This window comes from Guillardia theta (genome assembly GCF_000315625.1).
Source record: "Guillardia theta CCMP2712 unplaced genomic scaffold GUITHscaffold_114, whole genome shotgun sequence".
NCBI classification, from domain to species: Eukaryota; class Cryptophyceae; order Pyrenomonadales; family Geminigeraceae; genus Guillardia; species Guillardia theta.
In genome coordinates, this window is record NW_005434560.1 from 198,077 (window position 1) to 209,218 (window position 11,142).

Here is an 11,142-nt window from a genome sequence, read left to right on the forward strand (position 1 = left end):
GGGACAGGGTACCACGCCAGTATAATTCAAATCACCCCACCCTACTTTATCCCTGTCTCACTACCCCCCAGTAAGAGAGAAAAAACCGGGGTAGCTGAATGGAAGTGTATATATGAACCCCTTCCCAAGGAGAAAAAAAAAGACCAATTTTGCTAGAGCCTGCATATGGCCTTGTGAACGGCATGTGGCCGGGGGCCTGATCTCTCCGGGCGGCCGTGACCGGTCAGCGGACCGTGTCAGCAGGCCCGTGACATGTCAGCCGGCTGACAGGGGCGGTGACCCGGCTGACAGGCTCACCTGACCGGTCACGTGACACATCACGTGACCGAGACAAGACTTTTTTATATCGCAGATCCAAAAACCCATAGGACATTTCTCCCAGGGGGAAGAAAACCTCCCTTGACCCCCCTGTTTCTCGACGGATCCTGCCGGCCGGGCCGGTCAGTAGACCGACTGCAGCCTTCAGCCCCGCCTCAGACCCCCTGGAGGCCCGCCAGGAGGCTAAGTGTCCGGAGATTGGCCGGGGGCCTGATCTCTCCGGGCGGCCGTGACCGGTCAGCGGACCGTGTCAGCAGGCCCGTGACATGTCAGCCGGCTGACAGGGGCCGTGACCCGGCTGACAGGCTCACCTGACCGGTCACGTGACACATCACGTGACCGAGACAAGACTTTTTTATATCGCAGATCCAAAACCCATAGGACATTTCTCCCAGGGGGAAGAAAACCTCCCTTGACCCCCCTGTTTCTCGACGGATCCTGCCGGCCGGGCCGGTCAGTAGACCGACTGCAGCCTTCAGCCCCGCCTCAGACCCCCTCAGAGGCCGCCAGGAGGGACCGGTCAGCGGACCGTGTCAGCAGGCCCGTGACATGTCAGCCGGCTGACAGGGGCCGTGACCCGGCTGACAGGCTCACCTGACCGGTCACGTGACACATCACGTGACCGAGACAAGACTTTTTTATATCGCAGATCCAAAAACCCATAGGACATTTCTCCCAGGGGGAAGAAAACCTCCCTTGACCCCCCTGTTTCTCGACGGATCCTGCCGGCCGGGCCGGTCAGTAGACCGACTGCAGCCTTCAGCCCCGCCTCAGACCCCCTGGAGGCCCGCCAGGAGGCTAAGTGTCCGGAGATTGGCCGGGGGCCTGATCTCTCCGGGCGGCCGTGACCGGTCAGCGGACCGTGTCAGCAGGCCCGTGACATGTCAGCCGGCTGACAGGGGCCGTGACCCGGCTGACAGGCTCACCTGACCGGTCACGTGACACATCACGTGACCGAGACAAGACTTTTTTATATCGCAGATCCAAAAACCCATAGGACATTTCTCCCAGGGGGAAGAAAACCTCCCTTGACCCCCCTGTTTCTCGACGGATCCTGCCGGCCGGGCCGGTCAGTAGACCGACTGCAGCCTTCAGCCCCGCCTCAGACCCCCTGGAGGCCCGCCAGGAGGCTAAGTGTCCGGAGATTGGCCGGGGGCCTGATCTCTCCGGGCGGCCGTGACCGGTCAGCGCCGGGACCGTGTCAGCAGGCCCGTGACATGTCAGCCGGCTGACAGGGGCCGTGACCCGGCTGACAGGCTCACCTGACCGGTCACGTGACACATCACGTGACCGAGACAAGACTTTTTTATATCGCAGATCCAAAAACCCATAGGACATTTCTCCCAGGGGGAAGAAAACCTCCCTTGACCCCCCTGTTTCTCGACGGATCCTGCCGGCCGGGCCGGTCAGTAGACCGACTGCAGCCTTCAGCCCCGCCTCAGACCCCCTGGAGGCCCGCCAGGAGGCTAAGTGTCCGGAGATTGGCCGGGGGCCTGATCTCTCCGGGCGGCCGTGACCGGTCAGCGGACCGTGTCAGCAGGCCCGTGACATGTCAGCCGGCTGACAGGGGCCGTGACCCGGCTGACAGGCTCACCTGACCGGTCACGTGACACATCACGTGACCGAGACAAGACTTTTTTATATCGCAGATCCAAAAACCCATAGGACATTTCTCCCAGGGGGAAGAAAACCTCCCTTGACCCCCCTGTTTCTCGACGGATCCTGCCGGCCGGGCCGGTCAGTAGACCGACTGCAGCCTTCAGCCCCGCCTCAGACCCCCTGGAGGCCCGCCAGGAGGCTAAGTGTCCGGAGATTGGCCGGGGGCCTGATCTCTCCGGGCGGCCGTGACCGGTCAGCGGACCGTGTCAGCAGGCCCGTGACATGTCAGCCGGCTGACAGGGGCCGTGACCCGGCTGACAGGCTCACCTGACCGGTCACGTGACACATCACGTGACCGAGACAAGACTTTTTTATATCGCAGATCCAAAAACCCATAGGACATTTCTCCCAGGGAACCTCCCTTGACCCCCCTGTTTCTCGACGGATCCTGCCGGCCGGGCCGGTCAGTAGACCGACTGCAGCCTTCAGCCCCGCCTCAGACCCCCTGGAGGCCCGCCAGGAGGGACCGGTCAGCGGACCGTGTCAGCAGGCCCGTGACATGTCAGCCGGCTGACAGGGGCCGTGACCCGGCTGACAGGCTCACCTGACCGGTCACGTGACACATCACGTGACCGAGACAAGACTTTTTTATATCGCAGATCCAAAAACCCATAGGACATTTCTCCCAGGGGGAAGAAAACCTCCCTTGACCCCCCTGTTTCTCGACGGATCCTGCCGGCCGGGCCGGTCAGTAGACCGACTGCAGCCTTCAGCCCCGCCTCAGACCCCCTGGAGGCCCGCCAGGAGGCTAAGTGTCCGGAGATTGGCCGGGGGCCTGATCTCTCCGGGCGGCCGTGACCGGTCAGCGGACCGTGTCAGCAGGCCCGTGACATGTCAGCCGGCTGACAGGGGCCGTGACCCGGCTGACAGGCTCACCTGACCGGTCACGTGACACATCACGTGACCGAGACAAGACTTTTTTATATCGCAGATCCAAAAACCCATAGGACATTTCTCCCAGGGGGAAGAAAACCTCCCTTGACCCCCCTGTTTCTCGACGGATCCTGCCGGCCGGGCCGGTCAGTAGACCGACTGCAGCCTTCAGCCCCGCCTCAGACCCCCTGGAGGCCCGCCAGGAGGCTAAGTGTCCGGAGATTGGCCGGGGGCCTGATCTCTCCGGGCGGCCGTGACCGGTCAGCGCCGGGACCGTGTCAGCAGGCCCGTGACATGTCAGCCGGCTGACAGGGGCCGTGACCCGGCTGACAGGCTCACCTGACCGGTCACGTGACACATCACGTGACCGAGACAAGACTTTTTTATATCGCAGATCCAAAAACCCATAGGACATTTCTCCCAGGGGGAAGAAAACCTCCCTTGACCCCCCTGTTTCTCGACGGATCCTGCCGGCCGGGCCGGTCAGTAGACCGACTGCAGCCTTCAGCCCCGCCTCAGACCCCCTGGAGGCCCGCCAGGAGGCTAAGTGTCCGGAGATTGGCCGGGGGCCTGATCTCTCCGGGCGGCCGTGACCGGTCAGCGGACCGTGTCAGCAGGCCCGTGACATGTCAGCCGGCTGACAGGGGCCGTGACCCGGCTGACAGGCTCACATTCTGGGGTCAAACCGCGTTGGTCTTTATTAACGCAAAAGAGGAATGCGTATGCTGTTCTCATAGGATACCGGTGGTAGTGTACCCCATGGTTTTTGAGGGGTGTTGCTCGGTAATATCAGTGGTAGGGGTGCTTCAAATTTTGAACTGGCGTGTCCATTTGTTTTAACGGCAATGAATTGTTTATTCGAATCCGTGGTACAAACAGTTGTACTGAGTAACGGTTCATAACTGCTAATTTGTACTATCTAAAACAATTTTGATGACCCACCCTATCAATGAGGGTGGGGAAACGCTCCCATCATTCCCATCGTCTAATCGCACTCCGAGCCGTCATGCTGAGCCGCCGGGCGAGCACAGCAGCAAGGTCAGCGAGCTGCCACCATGAGCACAGGTGAAGAACCGCCGAGTAAGAAGATGATCGCAAGGTACCATTGGCATCAAGAATTCAGCACATATTCTGACATGGTGATCTTGTAGAAGTGGATCAAGGCTGCATGAGTTCGTCATCCTACATTTCCAACGACTAAGTCAATCGTATCATCAATTTCTCTTCAAGACTTCTGGGCTCTCAGAGTAATGTACTTTATCTGAAAAGTGAACTGAATAAGATAATCTGTAAGATAATGACGAGTCCGCTTAATTAAGGTGCAATCACATCTCACTTGACTCCCTCCTCGGCACGGCAAATCTTCTGTACGCTTCGATACATCGTTGCTTCACATCATCAGAACAACTTTGATGACTTCTGCTTCTTTGAAATATGCCAATTACTTGACTCTCACGACGCTCTTGTTGATTCTTCCCTCCTCTCTTCAAACTCTCCTCATTCAGGTTATTTGCATGTTTGCATGTTTGCTGAAATACATCAACTTTGCTTGGCTTCCCTAATGGTGGAGCTTTTGACGTCCAATTAAGCCTCAGATCATATCAGGGATCAAGACTCAAGCTTGTAAGCTGGCATGCAAGAATCCATTGTGCGTTGCAACCAGACTGACATTAATGTAGAATCAAGGTTGGAGGTGATATCTGATTTGACATTTATTATTCATTCGAAGCGTTTATCTCAGGATGTCGAACTATCAGCAAATTGACACGGACTCCCAGACAATGATAATGACAACCACAATGTCATATGGGACTTCTCCAACTGCGCGCACAACAGAATGGAAGCACATCTGCCATCCAACACCGTGCGGTTGAGTTTGCTGTCTTGAAGAGGTTTCAATCTTGTTTGTCACAAAGAGGCAAGGCTTTGAGCATGTGGACATGGATATATACAAGACTATGCATCTTCACAAAGTGTTTTGAAGTCATGCAACAAGAGATGCATCATTCAAAGGCGGAGAAGTTCAAACATGATCTGAACAAGTCATGTGGCACAGTGAAGCATCTCTCATAAATATGATATTCCATCCAGCACATAAAGATGAAAGTCTGCATGGAATAAAGGTCTTGGACTTTTGTAATACGCTTCAGCTACAAGCATGCAGAATCTAGTTCTCAACATCGCCAGGCTTTTGCTACCTGTGCACAACGATTAGAAAATGAACAATCCACAGAAGAACTCCATACCTGTGTGATGGAACGAGTTCATTTGCACCTTCTCCTCTCACAAAATACTTGAGAGTCTCTTCATGCTCGTGTGTGTTCGTGGTTTACTCGTCCCCTTCCATGGATGCGTTCAAAAATATGATCCAGACTTTGAAACAGATTATGGCATAATAACATTTTCACCAACCGACGCAGAGGGTTTGACGAAGAGAGATGTTGATGAGAGTCACCTGCTGCGAGTCACTGCAACTTGGGCTAACATGCTCGCACAAAACTCAAACACTGAAGACAAGGATCCGCAGAGAAGAGCTTCGCGACATGAGAGAAGAATGGCGAGGGAAGACGCACTGGGGTAGTGGGTGATGGCGTGTAGAATTAAAACATTTTAGAAGGTACCAGGAAACGATAAGCTAAACATCCAAAATCACTTTTAATCACAGTTTTGAACATAGTTTGAATTTCAACAGTACAGAATTTCAACCTGCGCGAATCACACGCCGAGTACCCCCATTTTCCCATGCACCACCCCCTTGAAAATATGGGACGAGAACCAACGCGGTTTGACCCCAGAATGTCACCTGACCGGTCACGTGACACATCACGTGACCGAGACAAGACTTTTTTATATCGCAGATCCAAAAACCCATAGGACATTTCTCCCAGGGGGAAGAAAACCTCCCTTGACCCCCCTGTTTCTCGACGGATCCTGCCGGCCGGGCCGGTCAGTAGACCGACTGCAGCCTTCAGCCCCGCCTCAGACCCCCTGGAGGCCCGCCAGGAGGCTAAGTGTCCGGAGATTGGCCGGGGGCCTGATCTCTCCGGGCGGCCGTGACCGGTCAGCGGACCGTGTCAGCAGGCCCGTGACATGTCAGCCGGCTGACAGGGGCCGTGACCCGGCTGACAGGCTCACCTGACCGGTCACGTGACACATCACGTGACCGAGACAAGACTTTTTTATATCGCAGATCCAAAAACCCATAGGACATTTCTCCCAGGGGGAAGAAAACCTCCCTTGACCCCCCTGTTTCTCGACGGATCCTGCCGGCCGGGCCGGTCAGTAGACCGACTGCAGCCTTCAGCCCCGCCTCAGACCCCCTGGAGGCCCGCCAGGAGGCTAAGTGTCCGGAGATTGGCCGGGGGCCTGATCTCTCCGGGCGGCCGTGACCGGTCAGCGGACCGTGTCAGCAGGCCCGTGACATGTCAGCCGGCTGACAGGGGCCGTGACCCGGCTGACAGGCTCACCTGACCGGTCACGTGACACATCACGTGACCGAGACAAGACTTTTTTATATCGCAGATCCAAAAACCCATAGGACATTTCTCCCAGGGGGAAGAAAACCTCCCTTGACCCCCCTGTTTCTCGACGGATCCTGCCGCCGGGCCCGTCAGTAGACCGACTGCAGCCTTCAGCCCCGCCTCAGACCCCCTGGAGGCCCGCCAGGAGGCTAAGTGTCCGGAGATTGGCCGGGGGCCTGATCTCTCCGGGCGGCCGTGACCGGTCAGCGGACCGTGTCAGCAGGCCCGTGACATGTCAGCCGGCTGACAGGGGCCGTGACCCGGCTGACAGGCTCACCTGACCGGTCACGTGACACATCACGTGACCGAGACAAGACTTTTTTTATATCGCAGATCCCAAAAAACCCATAGGACATTTCTCCCAGGGGGAAGAAAACCTCCCTTGACCCCCCTGTTTCTCGACGGATCCTGCCGGCCGGGCCCGTCAGTAGACCGACTGCAGCCTTCAGCCCCGCCTCAGACCCCCTGGAGGCCCGCCAGGAGGCTAAGTGTCCGGAGATTGGCCGGGGGCCTGATCTCTCCGGGCGGCCGTGACCGGTCAGCGGACCGTGTCAGCAGGCCCGTGACATGTCAGCCGGCTGACAGGGGCCGTGACCCGGCTGACAGGCTCACCTGACCGGTCACGTGACACATCACGTGACCGAGACAAGACTTTTTTATATCGCAGATCCAAAAACCCATAGGACATTTCTCCCAGGGGGAAGAAAACCTCCCTTGACCCCCCTGTTTCTCGACGGATCCTGCCGGCCGGGCCCGTCAGTAGACCGACTGCAGCCTTCAGCCCCGCCTCAGACCCCCTGGAGGCCCGCCAGGAGGCTAAGTGTCCGGAGATTGGCCGGGGGCCTGATCTCTCCGGGCGGCCGTGACCGGTCAGCGGACCGTGTCAGCAGGCCCGTGACATGTCAGCCGGCTGACAGGGGCCGTGACCCGGCTGACAGGCTCACCTGACCGGTCACGTGACACATCACGTGACCGAGACAAGACTTTTTTATATCGCAGATCCAAAAACCCATAGGACATTTCTCCCAGGGGGAAGAAAACCTCCCTTGACCCCCCTGTTTCTCGACGGATCCTGCCGGCCGGGCCCGTCAGTAGACCGACTGCAGCCTTCAGCCCCGCCTCAGACCCCCTGGAGGCCCGCCAGGAGGCTAAGTGTCCGGACGGCCCGCACGGGCCTGTAGCTCGCCGGAACCCTGGATTTTCAACTCAATTTCCAGTTGAGTTTCGACCTCGAAAAAAATCCTATACGTATAAATACGTTGCAAGTTTTTTCTTCCCGGCTTCTCTCCCATATCATTTTATACCTCCCCGCGACCCCTCGGCTCAAGCGCCACACTGGCATTTTGTCGGGAGGCTCATAACCTGTTTCCACGGGCCCGGACGGCCCGCACGGGCCTGGAGCTCGCCGGAAAGGCCCGGAATATGCCCAAAGGATGTTAATCAGGCCAATCCAAAGCAAAGAGACATAATCAGGACTTTTTGGAGAGATTTCCGATCAATTAGTACATGAACTGGTTTATAGGTAGAAAAACCCTGGATTTTCAACTCAATTTCCAGTTGAGTTTCGACCTCGAAAAAATCCTATGCGTATAAATACGTTGCAAGTTTTTTCTTCCCGGCTTCTCTCCCATATCATTTTATACCTCCCCGCGACCCCTCGGCTCAAGCGCCACACTGGCATTTTGTCGGGAGGCTCATAACGGCCCGGACGGGTACGAAACAGTAGACGACACGGCCGAGACCTGGAGGACCTTTCTCCCGTTGGACGACCGTGCAAGGTTCTGCGCGTTCACCCCGGCGGTCACCGCCTGCATGTTGGTCCAGGACTGAGACTGCAGGGCCACGATCACCGCCGTCGTGTTCGGGGGGAGGTCCGTCCCGTTCCCGATCGCCTGCATGAGCCTCCGATGGTTGCCCGAAAGCCCGCTGCCAGGGTCCACATGGTTGGTCAGGATCTGGGTGACATAATCGATAACAAGGCTGCTGACCTCGGCCCCGTACGTCGCGACGTACAGCTCGATCTGCTTCTTAAGGTAGTCCTGCAGGCTCGTCCCCGCCGGTATGTCACCCTCGATGTTCAGGCGGATCAGGGAGTAGTAGGTCGTGTCCTTGGGCGGTGCCTTCGCGGTGGACTGAGCCTGCGTGAGCTGCCCGGGGCTCGGGGTCGCAAGGATCGTTGTCACGGGGACGAAGCCAGCCGATGTCTCCGCGAGTGTGGAGTTCGAGGCATTGACAAGCAGCGTGGGGTCGGTTTCATTGCATTGCACTCCACCCAGCCCAAACACCAGGAGGTCAAGAGTCAACAATAATGTAGCCAGCCGCATTTGCGTTCGATTTGGGTTTCGACTTATATACCACCAATACGGCCACCACTCGAAAGAACAGCGCAAACAAGGGGAAAACCACAAACGGGCTCAGGGCAAGCAGGGGAACAAAGATGACACTGCCATCGTCGCTCTCATAACCGACTGGAGTATCATCCTGACAGTGCAGCAAATCGAGTTGTGTTGCCATCTCGGTCGCGGGCAACTTCAAGTCCGTGGGTGGGGCTTGGGCTAAAACCTCGGCCTTAGCTACAGCTACAACCTCAGCCTCAGCTACAACCTCAGCTTCACCAAGAGCCTTCTCAACAAACTTCCTCAACGCACTCTTGAACTCACCCTTCTTGAAACTAATCCCAACAACACCAACCTTAGATCCCTTCCCATACACTCGGCGAAGACTAGCACGGTGGCACACAACAGCAACCATCACTCTCGCTACCAAAAACGTGGCAATGTGACTCTTCAGAGACCACAGACCGTTTTAAAGGCCGGGAGATTTTTACTACAGGGGATGAAAGAACCACCCCACCCTACCAAAAAGTCCTGATTATGTCTCTTTGCTTTGGATCGGCCTGATTGACATCCTTTGGGCATATTCCGGGCCTCTCCGGCGAGCTCCAGGCCCGTGCGGGCCGTCCGGGCCCGTGGAAACAGGTTATGAGCCTCCCGACAAAATGCCAGTGTGGCGCTTGAGCCGTTACGGTTCTAGGCGGGTTCCTTCACCAAGTTGGTGAAGGCTGCCCAAAATAGATTTCCGTTTGAGCGTTGACTAAACATTTGTACCAAGGCTTTTTTTTCACTACATTCTTCCAAACACATCTATTGCCGGGACAAACAGCTAGTATTTACAACGGAACGCAATGCGGAGTTCATGTCTGCAGGCTTCTTTCTCAATTTTACTTGTGTTTGTGTTAATGCGTTTATTGAATACATTTGGGTTTACAAGTATTCACAGCAACACGTTGCCTATACGGATAACTTCCAATCACAACGGTGTACAAATGTCCAACATCTCGATCTATGACTGCGTCCTTTTCAATAATGAAATCGCTATGTTGTACTTTCGCATGCATGAACTCTTTGATGTTGTGGACTACTACGTTGTTGTTGAAGCAACCACAACATTCTCGGGAAAGTCCAAGAGTCTCATAATACCAGAGAAAAGACATCTGTTCAAGAAGTTCGAAGAGAAGCTTATCTACTTTCCAATCGTCCATGACCTCAATTTCAGTGATGCATGGCAAAGAGAGCAATTCCAACGTGATTGCATTTTGCGTGCTATCCCTCATTCTTTGAAAGATCAAGACATTGTAATGTTACATGATTGTGACGAAATCCCAAATAGAACCATTCTTGAGTTCATTCGCAGCGGTAAAATTGCATTAAATCCAAATGGATGTACCTTTCCCATGGATTTGTGGTACTTTTCTATGAACTTCCCTCCGTTTGCTGACGTTTGGCGTCCTCCCAATCGCGGGGCAGTACCTTTCAAAAAGATTCGCTCATACCTGCAACACATAAGTTTGGATAAGGAAAGGATATCACGATTCTCATCTGTCAGCATTCGAATTTACTCTCGACTTGCAGATTGTCCAACGGTTGCAATTTGTCAAGGAAAAACATCTGTTTATGGTGCTGTATCGTGTGGTGGAGGATGGCATTTCAGTTATTTCGGCAACGAAAGATTTATTCGCAGTAAATTAGCTTCTTTCAGTCATCAAGAATATAACAAACAACAAGTATGGAGTCAAATTAAAGAGAAATTGACAGTTGGCGGCGACTTGTTCGGTCGCAAACAACCTCTCCGTTTGCCAGGCAAATACCAATTCCCCGCTTGCTATGATGTGTTGAACAAATCCTTGCAAGATACAAATTTCGAACCTTCCATTCGTCTGTAATACACTTTTCTCCTTCATACAAAATGCTTCATATGGTCCTAAGTACGAAACAGCGTTTGCACAAATTTCACTCCAAGATAGCAAAAGATGACACATCACAAATGTGTTTGCTGTTGTCATGGAACCCGTGACAACCAACAAGCATTGGAATTTTGTTGTTGCAAGGACGTAGCGTTATAGAACTGTGGCTGTTGGGCAACAGAGAGTGGGGAAAATCTGATGAGGACACATGTTCACCGCCTACCAGCTCCCCCTCCAGGGGTGCATCAGAGACATGGCTTTGAGGTCTGCCCGTCCGATAGTCAGGTTGTACAAGAGATCTCCCGACAAAATGCCAGTGTGGCGCTTGAGCCGAGGGGTCGCGGGGAGGTATAAAATGATATGGGAGAGAAGCCGGGAAGAAAAAACTTGCAACGTCAACTGGAAATTGAGTTGAAAATCCAGGGTTTTTCTACCTATAAACCAGTTCATGTACTAATTGATCGGAAATCTCTCCAAAAAGTCCTGATTATGTCTCTTTGCTTTGGATCGGCCTGATTGACATCCCCA

General features: G+C 54.7%; 2 protein-coding genes across 2 annotated transcripts; one reads left to right on the forward strand and one right to left on the reverse strand.

Moving 5' to 3' along the window:
• Positions 1–8,065: 8,065 nt before the first annotated feature.
• Positions 8,066–8,695, reverse strand: GUITHDRAFT_117709 (hypothetical protein; the record flags this gene model as incomplete). The annotated part of the gene is made up of 1 exon (XM_005823110.1): positions 8,066–8,695. The coding sequence occupies one exon, from the start codon at positions 8,693–8,695 to the stop codon at positions 8,066–8,068; it is 630 nt and encodes a 209-aa protein (XP_005823167.1).
• Positions 8,696–9,558: 863 nt separating this feature from the next.
• Positions 9,559–10,310, forward strand: GUITHDRAFT_155311 (hypothetical protein; the record flags this gene model as incomplete). The annotated part of the gene is made up of 1 exon (XM_005823111.1): positions 9,559–10,310. A coding segment is annotated over exon 1 (530 nt), but the record flags the coding sequence as incomplete, so codon positions are not given.
• Positions 10,311–11,142: the final 832 nt, after the last annotated feature.